The sequence below is a fragment of the Myotis myotis genome, unplaced genomic scaffold (genome assembly GCF_014108235.1).
Source record: "Myotis myotis isolate mMyoMyo1 unplaced genomic scaffold, mMyoMyo1.p scaffold_m19_p_11, whole genome shotgun sequence".
Taxonomy (NCBI): Eukaryota; Metazoa; Chordata; class Mammalia; order Chiroptera; family Vespertilionidae; genus Myotis; species Myotis myotis.
In genome coordinates, this window is record NW_023416315.1 from 7620530 (window position 1) to 7639201 (window position 18672).

General features: G+C 55.6%; 1 protein-coding gene across 3 annotated transcripts; it reads left to right on the forward strand.

The window, feature by feature from the left end:
• The first annotated feature begins 3010 nt into the window (after positions 1-3010).
• Positions 3011-16978, forward strand: ZNF775 (zinc finger protein 775). 3 transcript variants are annotated; one of them, XM_036327410.1, is made up of 4 exons: positions 3019-3147; positions 10207-10410; positions 10963-11034; positions 12707-16978. In XM_036327410.1, the coding sequence occupies exons 3-4, from the start codon at positions 11004-11006 to the stop codon at positions 14272-14274; spliced, it is 1599 nt and encodes a 532-aa protein (XP_036183303.1). In that variant the 5' UTR covers positions 3019-3147; positions 10207-10410; positions 10963-11003; the 3' UTR covers positions 14275-16978. The 3 variants fall into 3 exon arrangements, 2 of the variants coding, with proteins under 2 accessions (XP_036183303.1, XP_036183304.1); XM_036327411.1 differs by having other exon boundaries at positions 10359-10410; XR_004970785.1 differs by lacking the exons at positions 10207-10410; positions 10963-11034; positions 12707-16978 and adding an exon at positions 5945-6155 and having other exon boundaries at positions 3011-3147.
• The last annotated feature ends 1694 nt before the right edge of the window (positions 16979-18672 follow it).

Genomic DNA, 18672 nt, shown 5'->3' on the forward strand with positions numbered 1-18672 from the left:
CTGGTGGCTGAGACGTGGTCCTTTCTCCCTGGAGCTGTGGTGTTGGGAGGAGGAGGGGAATGCTGTGGGGAGGAGGACTTGGTAGCAGGCCAAGTGCCCTGATTTGAGCCCCTCTGTGCCTGCTTCCAGTTCTTCCCCAGGGAAGGCCAGGCACACCCAGCAAGGGGCCAAGTTCTCTAGGGGTTCAGCCGTCTGTGGGTCAGGTCTGACTTGTTGGGTGCCAGTTATTGGGGAAAAGTTCTGATTTGATTTTGTCCTGCAATGCCTCCCTGGCTGGCCTGCTGGAGTTCCCCACATCTGTTACTCTGGACGCTTCCTGGTACTGTTGTTTCAGACAGATAAGATGGCCTATTTTTGACAGGAATCAATAGGCCCTTTTCTTGCCAGCCTTCGTAATTTCTGCACAGGTTACTGGCACCTGGCATAGTCTGGTGCATAATAATAATAGCCACAAATGGTTTATGTCAGTGGCACCTGGCAAAGAAGTGTTCCTAAATTATCTTGTGCGGTAGGTACTCTTCTTTTACAGATGAATGCAGTTGCTCAAGGTCATGTAACTGGTGATTGCCAGAGGTCAGCCTGACTGCTGGAACCTGTGCTTTGACCATGGCCATGGAGGATGCTGCTGCTTTGGGTGAAGATAAGTATTCAGTGCCTACTGTGTGCTTGATGTTGGGGTGGAAACAGGGTTTACAAAGATAAGCCCCAATTTTCCCCCTTAGAAGGCCTAAGTTTGGGGTGGACATATATGTGTACACAAATAATGAGCACAGAGAGATGGACATGAGGGTGCGTGGGGCTCCAAGTGAAGGAAGCAGGCAGCTTCAACGCTTCACATTGGCTTCCGGGGTTATGGGGCCACTTAGAAGCCTGTGTCTTTGATGATGGCTAATTAGCTTTCAGAACCTGGGGGCATTGTGTCAAAGTCTCACCTAAATATGTTTAAGAAAGCTGAGGGCTTCAAGGGAAGGGAGCAGTGCTTTATGGTGGGGGTGGAGGGGGGAGGGGGAGGAGTATCAGGGAAGTAGGTAGATGGAGTGAAGGTTAGGGAGCAGGAGACAGGTCCTCAGGCATCTAGGGTTATTATTGGGGGGGGGGGGGGGGGGAAGAGTCAGAGAAAAGGTGAGGGAGAGGGGATCTGACCAGGGGTTCTGACTTTTTGAAAACTTAACCTTTAAAGAAAACGCCTGGTATGTGGGGAAGACGAGCACCAAAAGTCCTCTACTGCTCTGCTGGCCACTGCTTTTGGGTAGAGGTGGTGAGAAGAGGGCCAAGCAAGGGTCAGGGAACGCCACAGAAGTAGCCTCGAGCGGGCTGGTAGGGCAGGATAGAGTGAACTTGCCCCTAGAGTCCTGCAGGGGACCCAGTGGGCCCCAAGCCCTTGCTCAGCATGGCACATGCTGCCAGAAGTCTTGAAGGAGGAACTGCCGGGGTTGGATGGTCAGCGCTCTGCTGACAGGAGCTGCCCTTCTGAAGAGCCCTGGGCTGTTTCTGTTTTCTCCCACGATCACAGAATTATTCAATTATCTTGTCAAAATTAAACAATGCAGATATACTTAGATACATTTTTTTCATGTGGAAGTCTTTCATTCCCTCTCTTCCACCCTCCACATCTTACTCCGTGTAGGGACTTGGAGGGCAGCGCCTTCCAGAACACTTTTCTGTGCATTTGCAGATATGAACATATAGCCTCCTTTTTTACTTTATGGAAAGAGGACCCAGCTGTGCTTCATTCTTTCTACCCTCTAGATAACCTTGGTCATGAAATGTCAATCTGGAGGAAGTCTCTCTCTCTGTAGAGGAGGAAACAGGCCCAGAGGGTGGCTGTGACTGTCCCACTTGAACCCAGGGGCAGATATGGAACTAGAACACGAATCCCCAAGCCTTCGCCAGGTGTTCTAGAAAATAAAGAGATGAATGAGACTCTACAGAGTTGATGGCCTAGTGATGCCTGGCTTCCCTGTGGGGTTACTTTACAAAAGCTACTATGGATGATAGAACCAATTAGGGCCCTGCAAAAATCCAGCAAGGTTTGCGTGCAACTCTTTTACAGACAAGTCAAAATCCAGAGACAGAATGTGTCTTTTGTAAAAAATGCACACCCAGTTTGTGGTCAGACTTTGCTAGAACCTTGGTCGCCGGTTTCTATTGTGCGAAGAGGCTAAACAGCAGCTGGGCCGTGGCAGATGCCTCGCAGGCAGCTGCTGCCATTACTAGAGGGCTTGCAGGAAGTCTCAGCGCCCCGTTCCTGTTGGTAGCAACCTCCGTCCCAAAGGCGGTTTCTAAGCGGCTCCTGAGAGCACCTGCCCGTGGGAGCGGACGTGGCTGCTCCCGGTGAGGAATTTTGACACCAAGGAGCGCTTCCAGTCCCGGGGGAGGAGAGGAAAGCCTTCCTGAAGGTTCCCGGGAACAGAAGACCCTCCCTGGCCACCTGGACCCGCCTCTAAAGCAGCGGGGACACTCGATCCCAGATGGCTGTTTCCTCCACCCGCAGCCGGGGGTTGGGTTGAATGAGACCTCGGGGCCGCTGGTCGCGCCCACGGCGTGCAGGGCCGCGCGGGTGCGGAGGGCGATTTCTCTCCCGTCACACGAGACACGCACATCGCGCTCACGCCTGGTGCCCGCACCACCGCCACGGCACATGCACACTCGAGTGTGAGCGTCCGAGCGGGTTCCCGCTTCTTCCCCCAGGCCCGGCGCCCGGAGCGTCGGCCCGACCGCGTGGATTTCACAGCGCGATCTGCGGGGCCGGGCGGGAGGGCCCCGGGGAGACAGGGCAGGGTGCCCGGCAGAGCCTGGCTGGTCCCCGCCCGTCCTCCCCGCGAAGCCCAGGGCATCGGTCAGGTGCCCCGCGGCCAGCGCGTTCACAGCGCCTCCGGCGGCGCCGAGGGAGGCGAGGTCCGCCCGCCGACCCCGCCTATTGGTTCCGGAGAACAAAAGGGCCGCCCCGCGGGCGTCTCCGATAGGGCCGAGGCGGTCATCTGAGCGGCGCATCCAATCAGGCGGCGGGGCGGCCCGGGGGTGCCAGGCGCGCCAGCCAATCAGGGGCGCGCGCCCGTCCCCCTGCCGGGTCTGGCGGGGCCCGGCGCCCAGCGCCCACGCCGCCCCGGGTGGCAGTTCCCGTTAACCTTAGCCTCAAAGTCAAAGGTATTTATTCCCGTCCCGCCCTCCGAGCCCGGAGTCAGGGCGGGAGGGGCGTGCGGAGGTTCAGGCCGCGCGTCGGCGCCGGCGCCCGGGCGCTCCTCCCGCGCTGCCGCCACCCACCCCGGGCTGGAGGCGGCCTCGGGGTCCCCTGAGCCCCCCGCTCCGGCCTCGAACTCTGCCCGCTCCCACACAGCCGTGGGGACGGGCTCGGGGCGTGCGCGGGAGGGGCTGCCGGCCGGGCCGAGAGCCGGAGGGGCGGGTGACAGCGGGAGGAGCGGGTGGCGAGCGCGGGGCTGTCCCGACGGTCGGCGCCGGGACTGTCCCGGAGAGGCCGGGCTCGGGGGGCAGCAGCCCCGCGCTCGCCGCACTGACACTCGGTGCCCGATAAACATCGGAGGGTGGGGGCTGGGGCTAGGGTGAGGACAATGAGGGGAGCACTGCAGAAACTGAGGTGTGTGAGGGTCTCCCTGAAACCTCCATTCCAGGAAAGCGGCACAGCGGCCCGGATCTCAGGGGGCGGGTGGGGAGTGGGGTGGGCGCTGGGGCTGTCCCCGGTGCAGGTGGAGGACATGAGACGGTGCCCCGATGGCCCTTTGGACAGGATGGAGCCTGGAGCTGGGTCTTGGTCAGCCAGAGCCTGGGTGGGGTGTGGTCGAAGCCCCAGAGGTTGCGGGGGGTGGGGGTGGGGGGCGGGGGGCGGGGATGAGATGGCAGAGGGCAGGAAAACGTCTAGGCTTAGGCTGTGGTTGTGTTTTTGTTTTTTTGTTTTTTTTGGGGGGGGTGTCCCTGTGTTTATCTGTAAAATGAAAAGACTAGAGCAGTGGTTCTCAACCTTCCTGATGCCGAGGCCCTTTAATACAGTTCCTCATGTGGTGGTGACCCCCAACCATAAAATTATTGTCGTTGCTACTTCATAACTGTAATGTTGCTACTGTGATGAATCGTCATGTAAATATCTTATATGCAGATGTATTTTCATTGTTACAAATTGAACATAATTAAAGCATAGTGATTCATCACAAAAACTATGTAATTATATGTGTTTTCCGATGGTCTTAGGTGACCCCTGTAAAAGGATCGTTGGACCCCCCAAGGGGTCGCGACCCACAGGTTGAGAACCGCTGGACTAGAGGGTCTTTCAGCTCTAAGGTTCTGTGACTCTGTAATCTGTTTTGGAATTAGTTTCTTTTATTTAAATGTTCCTTTATTAAAATTGTTATCAATGGTTTGTCAGCATGTGGGACCTTGTGCTGGGTGCTGAGGAGAGAGAAATAGTCTCTGTGTTAAGATGTTTACGGTCTTGTGGAGACAGACAAAATATTACGGTACCATGTGGATGGTGCTGGGCTGGGCGGATGCACAGGTCAAACAGAGAAGGGCCCCTAACTGAGCCTGACAAACCCCAAAACCTTCCTGGTCTCCGTGATCCCTGATCCGGGCTGGGCAGGGAAGGGTTGGGCAACAGTATTCCAGGACTGGTCACCGGCATGCCACGACATGGCGGGGTCAGGGGGCAGAGAGGGCCAGCGGGCGGGCGGAGCCTCAGGCAGTGAGCAGAGGTGAGCAGAGGCCAATTTTAAATGGTCTCACCAAGAAATTTTTAGCTGAACCCGAAGGTGTTGAGGACCCATTGAAGTATTTTGAGCAAAGTAGAAACATGTCCCAGTTGTAGCATTGCTTTGAGTGCTGGGTGGTAGGTGGGTTGGAGGGGCAAGATAAGCTATAAAACAGGCACGGTGTCCAGGAGAGAGCGGTGAGGCCTGAACTAAGGCCGTGGCGGGAGGAGGTCTGACGGTCTTAAAAATAGCACTGGTACCACTTAGTGACTGACCCGCGTGTTGTGGGCGTTTGTGCTCGGTGGTAGCGAAGGTGGTGCCTTTTTGAAAGGCCTGACGAAGACCCACTGTCATCTCTGGGGAAGCAAGGGAGGTCTGGGGTCAAGTGCAGAACATGGTGGAGGTGGTCAGGCCCATGCACCTGCCCCTGGACAGAGGTCGGCTGAGGAATCCAAGGTTTCCTAGGGCCGAGTGGCCTGGAGGGGAGAGCGAGGTCAGGGTGTGCAGGAGGAGACCTGCCGTCTAATTCTGTTCGAGTCAGAGAGTGTCAACTCTGGGCCTCGCTCTCCTCATCTTACAAGAGGGAAACACTTCCTACTTTTCCCAAGCGCCTTCAAATGCAGCAAACACTAGAAAAGGATTTATAGATGAAAGTGACGCTTGTTCAGTGTTGTGAGCAGTTGGTTTTGTCCCTGGTCTTCAGATCAGGTAATGGGAGGTCCCAGGCCCTGGCAGGCTCCTAAGTCCTGGACTTCGGGTGGAGGAACATGGGTGCTGCTCTCTCTTTTAAAAGGACACTGGGGTGGGGATGCCATGGGTGTGGGGCAGGTGTGGGGGCATGGAGGTGGGGGGTGGGACAGTCACAGCAAAGACGTGCATGTAAGGCAGGTAGAAGAAGAAGTCCTGCAAGGAGGTGCCACCAGAATGGGCCTGGGGTCAAATCCGGGACCTCCAGGAAGTGGAGAGGCCTGGGGAACTGGCTGCCCAGGCTGTCCGTGGACTTGGTTCCCAAGGAAGGCTGGCGGGTACAAACTGAGGTCACTAAAATGGGTTCTCCCTCCTGGGGAAACCCCGGGATACAGTTCTTACAAGGCGGGGAGTGTGTGGCGGGAGATGTGGCCACTGCAGTGACCTAAAAAGAAGTCATCTGGTACCTTGTGAACATTTTTCAGTCTTTTCAACTGTCCCTTCCATTTGATATAACAATTCTGTACATTAGGGACAAGCGTCATTTGCATTTGCAGATGGGGAAACTGTGGCCCAGAGAAGAGAAGCAGTTGGCCTTGGTTCACATGGCTGATCAGAAGCAAACCCCAGTCCGGCTGGTATGGCTGTTGGTTGAGTGTCGTCCCATGCACCAGGAGGCCTCCAGTTCGTTTCCTGGTCAGGGCACGTGCCCAGGTCGCAAGCTTGATCCCCAGCAGAGGACGTGCGGAGGCAGCCGATCGAAGTGTCTCTCTCACCAATGTTTCTATCTCCCCCTCCCTTCCTCTCTCTGAAATCAATAAAAACATATATATATATTTTAAAGAAGCAAACCCCATCCCAGGCTCTCAGCCCCCCCACCCCTCCACTGAGGAATCCAGCAGAGAGTGGGCCAGCCAGACTAGGCAGAGGGTAGGAGGCTGGTTAGAGTGGGCGAGGCACGGAGGGCCAGGTGGGGTTAAGCCAGCTGAGGGCTGGGAGAGATGTGATTAAGAGAAAGTAGGGAAGCATGGACCAAGGGGCAGAGGGAGGCCAGCCTGATGTGGTGGGGTACCTGGGGAAGGTTGTCCCCCGCCTGTTCCTTGCCTGCAGTTTCCTGTGGGGGCAGGATTGTTGGTATAAGTGAGTATGGCAGACAGTGAGGACATGGGTGCAGCCCTGGGTCACGGCTCATGACTGAGCAGGGCCTAGGCCAGTGGTTCTCAACCTTGGCTGCACATTAGAATCACCTGGGAATCTGGAGAATGGGGCCCAGAAATCAGGATTTTAAAAAGATTCCCAGGTGATTCTAATGTGCAGCCAAGGTTGAGAACCACTGGCCTAGGAGCTGGGCCACCCCTCAAATCCTCAGCTCCTGGTGCAGGGCATGTGGCCAGTCCCTGCTCTACTCGGGACAAAGGACACATGAGGCGCGATCCACTTCTCCCCAGCAGGGGCCTGAGTCTGTGAAGAGAGATGTGCGTGGCTGGTGGGAAAGTCCCAGGGGCCTGAGCGTGGGCGGATGTGGGAGACCTGGACATGCCCCTGCACTGTGGCCCTTCTCCCCCAGCTGCTGTCCGCCCCTTCCTGCCCCCAAGTTTCTGCTGAGACCAAAGCTCTTTTGTTACCTTCTCCTGCCCCAGACCTCACCACCTGCCACAGGCCACAATCCCCGCTTTGTGTGTCTGGCAGTTGTCATGGCAGCTGCCCCAGCTGAGGGGACTCACGTCCCAGCTGCAGCCCGACCCCACGTAGGGAGGGTTGGGCCTGGAGCCAGGGGCTGGGAAGGGGATGGTGCTCAGGGCCCTGCCCTGAGACCTGCTCTCTACACAACTTGTTGGGCCGCCTGGGAAAGGTCACTGGAGTGTGGGGCCAGGGCCAAGCGGCCTTCATAGACTCAGTGGGCACTGGTGGAGGTGGCGGACTGGCCCCGTGGCCTCCTGTTTTCTGGCTGGGGCGTTTTGCTAGGCAGCCTGCTGGATGGGTTCCTGGGCATCTCTCAGGTCAACCGATGCGTCAGGTGGCGTGAGACTGTTGGGTGGCAGAATAGGAGAGAAGGATGGAAAAGGCACAGCTTGGGGTGGGGCAGGGTGTACCTGGTGACCTGGCCGACCTGGAAGGAAGTGGCCATGGGGAGGGACTCTCCTGGGTTTGGCTAGCTCAGGGTTTGTCTGCAGGATACCTGCTTGCCTGTTTTCCAGATGTCCTACCTGAGCACACAGGTGGAGGTGGGCCCCCAAGACACGGCCTGCCTACCCCTATTCCTGTCCTCCGTGCTCCTCCTACCCCTGCCTTCTCATTCTTATTTCTTCCCCTGGGGCCCATGAGGGTCCACTTTCTTTCGTGTCCACTTCTGTCTTACTCTGACCACAAGCCCTAGTGAGCCCAGGGGTTCCCAGGGATGAGGTAATTAATTCACTGTGAATTGTTCACTAAGAATTGAAGTCTTTCTGTTACCCGAGGCGATTTTTAAAAAATACATATTTTTATTGATTTCAGAAAGGAAGGGAGAGGGAGAGAGAGAGAAACATCAATGATGAGAGAGAATCATTGATCGGCTGACTCCTGCATGCCCCCTACTGGGGACCGATCCGCAACCCGGGCATGCGCCCTTGACTGGAATCGAACCCGAGACCCTTCAGTCCCCAGGCTGACGCTCTATCCACTGAGGCGATTTTTAGGTCTTAATACCTCTTGGAAGACAGTCAGGTAGGACTGATTTGATTAGGCTAAGGGGCCTCTTGTGTCGTGCTAGGGTTTTGTGAATAGGGCCAAGCCCCATCCTCTGTCCTCATACTGAAGTTGGCCCTGCCCCCTGAGTTTCCCCAACTTCCGGTGGCCTCCCTATTCGCCAGTCCCCTGAGCCACTTTAGGTGGACATCAGTGAGGCTTCCCCCGGCCGTGGGACACAGGGTGTATCAGGGCCCCCACGGTGGGCCTTTCCTCCCCTCTGCTCCGGGCTCCCCTTTCTCTGCCCCACAGGCAGATTTTGGTGTCTATAAACCACAGAAGGAGTGCAGAGCACACCCTACTGGGGAAAAAGAATTAAAAACAAAATCGCCAGCCAACTCAGAAAATCTCCTCGCAAAAGTAGGAGAGAAACAGCAGGTTTGTTTTGTTATGCTTAATCCTTACCCAAGGCTATTTTTTCCATTGATTTCTAGAGAGAGTGGAAGGGAGGAGGGGGAGAAAGAGACAAAGAAACATCGATTGGTTGCAGGGGCTGGGGAACCTGCAGCCAAAGTACATGCTCTTGACGGGAATCGAACCCTGGACTCTTCTATGGGCGGGATGACGCTCTAACCCAGTGGTTCTCAACCTTCCTAATGCTGCGACCCTTTAATACAGTTCCTCATGTGGTGGTGACCCCCAACCATAAAATTATTTTCGTTGCTACTTCATAACTGTAATTTTGCTACTGTTATGAATCGTCATGTAAATATCTGATAGGCAGGATGTATTTTCATTGTTACAAATTGAACATAATTAAAGCATAGTGATTCATCACAAAAACAATATGTAGTTATATATTCAAAATGTGTTTTCCGATGGTCTTAGGCGACCCCAATGAAAGGGTCATTTGACCCCCAAAGGGGTCGCGACCCACAGGTTGAGAACCGCTGCTCTAACCACTGAGAAAACGGCTAGGGTCTTTGTTTTTATTATTGAATGATCACCACACCAGAATGAGATGCACATCACAGGAAGTCCACCAGGAGATTGCAAAGACAGAAAGAAATCTCACCTGTTACACAGCCCAGCAGGTGCAGTCTGTTACACACATGTTCTCCAGGTACACTGTCACTAGTCCTCCGGTGAGAGGACTTGACCTTTGTCACACAGAGTTCATCCCAGATTCACCTGGGAATGGGGGTGTTTGTGAATTGCCTTTGTCCAGAGGAAAAACACGCTTCTCATACCTTTATGACAGGAGGTAGTTTTGCAGCTTGGAGCCAGGTGTCCACCCAGGTTAGGGTCCCAGCCTCCCATGGGGACAGGGAGACAGGGTGCTGTCTCCCTTGAGATTTACATTTCAAAGAGATGGCTTCCAGGTCCCTGAGAGAGACAGTCCTGGGTTGTAAAGCTGGCAAGAGGCTTATTTTGCCTTGGAAATGATTTATGTACATCTCAAAGAGACAGAGGAGAACCTGTGTTTAGAAGTTTTCTAAAGAAATGTTCTGAAGGAAAGGGGAGGGGTTTCTCCCTTTCTGCACGAGGGAAAAATGTCTTCTCTGTATTTTAGATTCATATTTACCCTTATCTCCCCCACCCCCACCCACTTCTCTTGTTAGGGTCCAGATTCCCAGCCTGGGAAGGGGACCTGGGAGAGAAGAGGGGGGACCCTTAGGATGGGGGGCTTGGGGGCTCTCGAGGGCCCCAGGTGGGGAGCAAGATCAGACAGGGTTTCTTGTGAGGGCGGCTGGACTGAGGTGCCCTGGAGGAAGCTCCAGCTGATGGCCAGGAAAGCCCCATGGTCGCAGCTGCTGGAGCTGGTGTGAGAGCCACAGGTCCTCAGTGGGGCTCTTTGGGAGTGTGGGGTCTACGGGCAGCAGGCGTGTGAAGCCAGAATCCTGTCCGTAGCAGAGGCAGTCCACGGTACCTGGTGGAGAGAATGAACCGCAGGCTGCCACAGCCCACCTCTGAGCGCCATAGCGCTGCCAGGTGTTCTCTGTGTGGGGCTGTGTCCCAGGTCCCGGGCCTTCCTCTGTGGGCACCAAGAGTTCCTGTCCTCCAGATGAAGGGGAGTAGAGTAAGTGCCATGTCAGGTGGCACAGTGTCATGGAGGAATGTGAGGTGGAGTTAGGCTTGTGACTTTACCCAGAGTGCCAGGGAAGGCCGTGCTGAGGAGGTGATCCCTAAAAGAGGAGAGTGGGGCCATGCCAAGATCTGAGACAGAGCACCCCATGCAGAGGGGCAGCCAGTGCAAAGCCCGAGGCTTCTGAGCAGCATGACCTGTCCCCCATCATGTTCCAGGCACAAGGAACCATCAGGAAATGTTCTAACAACTGGAGCATTCACCAACCAGGTGAGCCATGGATTGGTGGACGCGTAGCCCAGCTGGACTGTGCGTTCTTGCATGGAGTGCTCCTTGGGAGGGTTTGTGCTGGGACATAGACGGGGACTTAGAGAGAGGAGGGCCGTGGTTTCACAGGCACAATTCTGCCTTCCCAGGTGTCTGCAAGACCTCTCAGGCCACTAACTCGTTTGAGTTTCACCTCTGCAGCGTCCTTCATACCCTGCCCTGCAGATGTTGAGAGCCTAGACCTGAGGCTTTAGTCTGGGAGCTAGAAGGCCTGGGATCTTGCCTTGCTCCACCATTCAGCACCTATGTGACTCGGGGCATGTCAGTGGCCCTCTGACCTCAGGTTCCTCTTCATAAAATGGGAATTATGCCTGTTTTACCTGCCTAGCAGGTATGTGTGCAATTTAAAAAATCCTGCACATTTCAGCCGAGGTCATGGGCAGAAAAGCTCTTGGAAAAGAAGGAATGCATTCTGTGAGGTGGCACAAGGACTGGGAAAGCCTTTGTCCCTGTCCCACAGGCCACTCTGTTTCCTTTCTCCCATCTCACGCACAGACCGAGTCAGGGCACCGTGCTGATGCCGTGGGTCCCCCGGGATGGAGAGCAGCCTGGCTGGTGCCAGCACAGGTAAGACAGAAGAGGGAAAGGTGCGAGCCAACCATGGCTTCCTTCCCTGGCACGTCTTCCGCCTTCGTCTTCATGTCCCTCCAAAGCTGCCCTCACTTAGAAGGTGTCGAATTGCAGGACGTTGAAGGTCTTCAAACAATGGGACAAAGACAGATTACAGGAGCTAAGAAAATGACAAAGGGCGGTTCAAAACTTGCCAGGCAAGGGAACACACACACACACACACACACACACACACACACACACAGACACTGGCATGCACACACACGTACTATTTTCTTTGCTAATTCCTCCCTCCTACTTTCTCTGGATTTATTTTCTTGTCTTTTAAATTTTGGAACCTGTTGTTTACTGTAGCTTCTCTCTTTTGTTCGCAACTGTTTCATTTTACCTACTTTTAATTGAATGTAAACTTTTTATTGAAGTGTAACACATAGAAAAGTGCATAGTTCAGGAGCTTTATAAATTCTTATGATGTGAACACTCCCATGTGACCAGCACCCAGATCCAGAAAGAGACCATTGCCAGAATGAGAAGTCCCTCCTGCCCCCTTCCAAACAGTGCCCGCTATCCTGGCTTCTAACTCATCCATCAGTCCTGCCAGCTTTTGAACTTCATATAATGGAAACATACAGTCTTCATTCAGTGTGTGTAGCAGACCTTTTCCATCAGGCTGATGTCCATGAGCCAGAGGAACCAAGCGCCCCTGTAGCCCTGAGCAGCCCTGTGTGTGGGACTCGGGAGTAGAGCGGCCTAGGTTTAGTACAGAGACAAGGCTCACCTGTTCTGGTGCTGAGACCTCTCCGGCTGACTTTCTTGTTCTTGATTTTGTTGAAGAAAACTGATGTTGCAAACAGCCAAGGTCCCAGCAGGTGAGGTGCTCACACACCATGGCTGCCACCCTGGAGAGGGCCCGGCAGTGACATGAGCCACTGAGGGACCGGCTACAGACTCGCTTAGCAAACTCCCAGCACATGATCCTTTGGAAAAGAAGATGTTTGAACTTGGCCGTGTTCTGCTTGCTCTCCAGGGAAGATCTCACTGGATGGGTGTCTTTAACTGTCTCTGTGTCTCCTGGGCCTCAGGCAGAGCAGGGGGGCAGCCGGTGTGTCTGGCACAGCAGCTTCACTTAGCTTCCCTCCTTTCTTTGTTGTTGTTAATCCTCAGCTGAGGATATTTTTTTCCATTGAGTTTTAGAGAGAGTGGAAGGGAGGGGAGAGGGGAAGATAGAGAGAGAGAGAGAGGAGAGAGAAAGAGAGAGTGAGACATCAATATGAGAGAGACACATTGATTGGTTCCTGGGGTAGGGATTGAACCTGCAACCCAGGTACCTGCCCTTAATCAGAATTGAACCTGCAACCCCATGGTGCGCAGGCTGACGCTCTAACCACTGAGCAACCTGGCCAGGACGAGCTTTCCTGTTTTGCATCTTTCCCTTTGTCCTTCTCCAACCCCCAACCTGCCCCTGCCCTACTGCCCTTCCTTCCCCTACTGTCTCCTTTCTCCTTTCCCCATTTCATCTTCCTTTTCAAATCTCTTCCTTGTGCATTCTTCTGCCCTGTCTTATTTCCTGCTATGCTCTGCCCTCCTGCTCTGTCCTCCAGGCAAGTCTCCCTCGGAGCTCAGAGCAGTGACTGACTCTCCCCGTCCTCTGTCCCTTTGCTTCTGGCAGGAAACCGGTTGGTGATGAAGATCAAGCAAGAGAAGCCAGAGTGGCTGCTGCAGACGCTGGCGCCGCCGGCCGCGCTTTCCAAGGACAAGGAAAACATTTTCCAGCAGCCCCTGGGCCTCCCACCATGCCAGACTTTGGGGAAACCCCGATCCTTGGGGGGACAGGAGGAGACTGGGGGTCCCAGGTGGACCCCTCCCACTGAGCAGGATGCTGGGCTGGCAGGCCAGGTTCCGGGGGCAGCCCCCGGCCCCCTGAGCCCTGTTCTGTCTGCCCGCGAGGGTCATTTCGTGTGCCTGGACTGCGGGAAGAGGTTCAGCTGGTGGTCGTCCCTGAAGATCCACCAGCGCACCCACACCGGGGAGAAGCCTTACCTGTGCGGCAGCTGCGGCAAGAGCTTCAGCCAGAAGCCCAACCTGGCGCGCCACCAGCAGCAGCACACGGGCGAGCGGCCCTTCCGCTGCCCCGAGTGCGCCAGGCGCTTCAGCCAGAAGCAGCACCTGCTCAAACACCAGAAGACCCATGCGCGGCCCGCCACCTACTCGTGCCCCGAGTGCGAGCGCTGCTTCCGCCACCCGGTGGGCCTCCGCATCCACCAGCGCGCGCACGCCCGGGACCGCCAGGGCGCCCGCGCCGGGCTGTGGGAGCTGCTCCGGGAATCCGCGGCCTGCGGGGGCCGTCGACTGCGTCCGGGGCCGCCGCGGGGGCGCCCCGAGTGGGCCTGGCTGGGGCTCTTCCAGGGCTGGTGGCGCCAAGTGGGGGCCCAGACCGCCGTTATGGGGCCCGGCGAGCAGCGCCAGTTCATCTGCAGCGAGTGCGGCAAGAGCTTCGCGTGGTGGTCGTCGCTGAACATCCACCGGCGCATCCACACGGGCGAGCGGCCCTACCCGTGCCCCGAGTGCGGCCGCCGCTTCAGCCAGAAGCCCAACCTGACGCGGCACCTGCGCAACCACACGGGCGAGCGCCCGCACCCCTGCCCGCACTGCGGCCGCCGCTTCCGCCAGAAGCAGCACCTGCTCAAGCACCAGCGCACGCACCTGCCGGGCGCCCGGGCGGCGCGCTGCCCCGTCTGCGGCCAGAGCTGCCCCGGCCGCGCGGCGCTGCGGGCCCACCAGCGCGCGCACACCGGCGCCGCCGCTGCCCGGTCGCCGGGCCCCGAGCCGCAGGCCCGCGTCCCCCAGGGCCGGTCGGCGCCCCCGCACAGCCCCCCATCGGCCCGGCGACCCGCGGACGTGCGATGGTGCCGCGCGCGGGAGGACCTGGTGGGGCCCGGGGAGCAGCGCCAGTTCATCTGCAGCGAGTGCGGCAAGAGCTTCGCGTGGTGGTCGGCGCTCACCGTCCACCGGCGCATCCACACGGGCGAGCGGCCCTACCCGTGCCCCGAGTGCGGCCGCCGCTTCAGCCAGAAGCCCAACCTGACGCGGCACCGGCGCAACCACACGGGCGAGCGGCCCTACCGGTGCGCCGCCTGCGGGCGCAGCTTCAGCCAGAAGCAGCACCTGCTCAAGCACCAGCGCGTGCACCTGGAGACCCTGTCGCCCACCCCCAGCGTCAAGGTCGAAGCGCTTTAGTGGACCTGGACCCGAGGGGACCCGCGTGGGGTGTTTGCGGGGGTGCCTGTGGGGAGTGGCCAGAATGGTGGCTTTTAGCACCCCAGGGGGTAAGACCCTATCACAAGGCTCTGAAGGTCTGAGGACAGAATTCCAGAAGTACCCCAAAGGGAGACCGCAAAAAGGTCCCCGTGGGCTGAGGGAGGAGGGGGGATCAGGCATTCTTCACCCTGGAGCTGGGATGTGTCCCTGACAGGTTGAGGGCCAACCCCGTAAACTTCCTTAGAGGTGGGACCCCAGCCCTCAGGCACCAGGTGGGGGCCTTTTGGGGGCTGAAGGAGAGGTTCCCTGGCGTGAAATGGCCCAGGTCTGGACTGGTCAGCGGTAGTGTCGCCTGCCACACACAGGCGAGGGAGGGGCGCCCAGCACTTCGTGGCCATTCAACACATAGTTTTGGAAGGAGTGAGTGGTTCTGTGGCCCTCAACCGTGATTTGCCCCACTGCGAGGGTGCTGTTATGGCTCGCCTGTCCCAAGGACGGGAATGTGGGAGACGGTCAGGGGCTGGGGCACAAGGGGTGTGGTCTCAGCCGAGGTTTGGTGGCTTGGGAAGGTCCTGCAGCAAGGAAGAGCCAAACCTACTGCTCCCACTCGGTGGGCCTGGGGCATGCGGATGACTGACTTGGCTCCTTATCATGGCAGCGTTACAGAAGAGGAAAATGAAGGCTTGACCATCTCACATGGTCTCATTGTCTTTCTTTCTTTTTTAAATATATTTTATTGATTTTTCACCAAGAGGAAGGGAGAGAGATAGAGAGTTAGAAACATCGATGAGAGAGAAACATCGATCAGCTGCCCCCTGCACATCTCCCACTGGGGATGTGCCCGCAACCCAGGTACATGCCCTTGACCGGAATCGAACCGGGGACCCTTCAGTCCGCAGGCCGGCACTCTATCCACTGAGCCAAACCGGTATCGGCTCATTGTCTTTTTTAAGCTTCCCTTCCTGATCTCCGATCTCTGATCTCCGGGTCTCTGTGTGCTCTGAGGGTCATTTGCCCCAGGACCAGGGTAAGGAGCTTTGGCCACGAGCAGAGCACCTGCCCACACCCAATTCTCTTTCCCTCTTCCAATACAATTCATCTCTTTCCACATGTTCCCCTCAACCTGCAGCCCCCAAGAGTCACTCCTCATGCTTTCCCAAAGCCGAACCCAGGGCTCCAGCCCAGCTGTCGCTTGGACTATATTTTCCCACAGGAGAGAGGGGTGGGTGTTGGGGTGCTAGGGTTGGATAGGTGGGAGGGAAAAGAGGGGACCTTGCTAATTCTGGAGGAGGATGAACTATGTGTACCTGCCTCCCAGGGCTTGTGGGGTCCTCTGAACTCACAGATGTGTTTCCTTTTCCAGGACCTGGCTGTGTTCACCCTGGCTTCTGGTTACCCCTCTTTCCAGGTTTTGTTTAATCCCTTTCATCTGGCAGGAGTTCTAATTGTAGCATCACAGAAAGACCTGTGGAGGTGAGGACTCAGCTTAGCTGGGGAACACAGTGCTGATAATGGTTAGTGTTCAGCCAGGGCTCTGACTCGTGGTCCCGGTCTTTGATCATAAACCATGCAGTGTGAAATCTCACGACCATGCAGGGTATGCCCATCCTTCAATCAGCTCTCAGGACCAGGCAGAAGCCAAATCAGAAGGGTTTTCCTAGGCCCCCCTCTCTGACCCACACCAGCCCGAAGTGCTCCCCTTTCTCCCTGTAATGCCTGCCTGGCTCCTCCCCCAGACAGTAGGTTTGGATCTCATCAAAACCCACTTTAGCCTGGCCAGTGTGGCTCAGTGATTGAGCATTGACCTATGAAGCAGTAGTTCACGTGTGTTGGGCAGGACACATGCTCGGGTTGCAGGCTCGATCCCCAGTAGGGGGTGTGCAGGAGGCAGTCAATCCTCGATTCTCATCATTGATGTTTCTCTCTCTCCCTTCCTCTCTGAAATCAATAAAAACAAAAACAACAACCCCAAACCTACCTTAACCATGGGGAAGGCTCAAGAGTCCTTTGCTTCTTCCTCTTTGCTTCTTCCTCTTTGCCACTTATCAAATCCGGAGACCAACTCAAGTGAGCCCACCTACTCCAGAAAGGCATCCTAGAATACCATGCCTAGAGAGCACTGTCTGCAAGGACGGACCTGCAGAAGCGCTGGAGCCCGTGGAAGCAGGTGCCTGAGGGGCAGGGCAGGCACATACTGCAGAGACAGGCAGGGGAATTTCTGTACCATAGCTTGTTATCTTCCACAAGTGGCCTGTGTTCAGTGATCAAATCAAACAGCTGTATTGGTAGGACTTGGGGTTAATGAGGCCTAATCACAGATTTTTCCCTCCAAGCGAAATCATGAGGATGCCTCTTCACTGACCCCAGGTGACGGATTCTCTCACCAATGGGTGCTTTGGGTCACAATGGGGATAGGGCCAAGCCCATCAGAGGTGCATGACCTGTTGACCAGGACAGGGGATGGCACACATTGACCCATTAACCAAGCCTCCTGTGTGACAGGCACTGTGTCAGACTTCAGGGATGCTGTGATGCATAAGCCACTGTATCAGTCAGCTTGGGCTGCCATAATAAAATACCACTGGGGGCTTACCCAACGCAGTCTGGAGGCTGAGAAGTTCAAGGTCAAGGTGCTGGCAGATTTGGTCCCTGGTGAGAGCTTCCTGCCTTGCAGATGACGACCTTTTCTCTGTGTCCTCATATGGTGGTGGGTGGTGGGGGGAGGGAGGAAGGGCCCAAAACAGTGCTCTGGTCTCTACCTCGTCTTATAGAAACACTAATCTCATCACAAGCAGCCCACACTCAGGACCTCATCCATACCTGTCTCCCAAAGGCCCTATCTCCAAATGCCATCACACTGGGGGGCAGGGCTTTAAATATGGATTTTTTTTGGGGGGGGGGAGGGGGACGAGGAAAGAGACATGATTCAGTCAATAGCAATCACAGTCTCTCCCCTTGAGAAACTCCCTGACCTTCACAGAATCTCACTTTAATGCACATGCAATTTGGAACAATCTATATGGTCAGCTCTTGAACACGTTGTCCCAGCCCCAGCTCTCTTAGTGAGGCTTTCTTGTTCATCTCCTTTAGTCTCACCACCAGGCAGTGACCTGGGCAGGTAATGATGTAGGAAAGGGGGATGGGGACTGTGGGACTTGTCCAGCAGGTCATGTGGCAAATCGACAGCAGGTCCCCGACCCCCAGTTAACCTAACCCTCTTCCACGGTCACAATCACAGGCTTCTCCAAGGGAGGCCTGACATTGTCAATTTCAATTTCCATTGCCTTTCATTTTCAAATAATAACACTAGGTCAGAGAATATTTAGGAAGAGCCACACCATGAAATCCAAGACAAGAAGGTCAGGCCTATCCTAGTGGTTTATAATTCAAAATGCTCAGAAGCACGCTGAGATCAAAGGGTTGCTGAAGGGAACAGAAAACCACCATGTTTAAAACATAAAAATCGTAAAGAACATATCCTGTCCATGGCCAGGCAAGTGCAAGTCTGTGATGGGGACCCGTGGCCAAGCTTCCAGCAGGCCATGTGAGCGTGGTGGAGCTGGGGTCCAGAACTGTCGGCACAATCCTTGTATTCCATCCTTAGGAGCAGGCCGGGAGCTAGAAATTTGACTTAGGTCCTTGGAAAGTGGTTGTGCTCTGGCAAGCGCCGTGAGCTTCAAGTCAGCGGTAAGGTGGTTACCTCCTTGCCAGGGGTTGGTGCCCCACTGCTCAGCCCCAGGGAGCTTCCCCTGGGAGAGAGGGCTTGGAGGCCAAGGCGGATGCGGGCAGCTGCACTGACCTGGGAGAGAGCAGGCCCAGTAGAGACTTGGTAGTGAGTGCCTAGTGTACGTTAGGGATGCTACTGAGATTTTTTTCTTTTTTAAGCCATTGGGGTTGGAAAAGAAATATCCTAGGCCCTTTGTTAAGAGGAATAGTATTGGGGCTGAGGCCAGTATTTTTTCACATATCACTGCCCTGACAGGATCACAGCATAGAAGAGAGGGAAATGCATGGTGTCCCGTAGCGTGTCCCCTGGGGTAAGATAGAAAGGTTTCTCTACGTTACTCAGACCTAGAGGGAGAGGTGCTAGGCCAGGTAGGCCAGCAGAACTTTCTGGGATGATGAAAATGTTCTGTTTGCTGCCTGATGCCAGAGCCTTCAGTCAGGGGTGCTTGATCACTTAACATGTGGCTAGTGATGCCCTGGCTGGGTAGCTCAGGGATTGGAGCATTGTCCCGATACACCAAAGTTTTGGGTTCTATCTCTGGTCAGGGCACATACAAGAATCAACCAGTGAATGCACAACCAAGTGAAACAACAAATTAACATTTTTTTTCTCTTTCTTTTTCAAATCAATAAAAAAGAAAAATTTAAAAT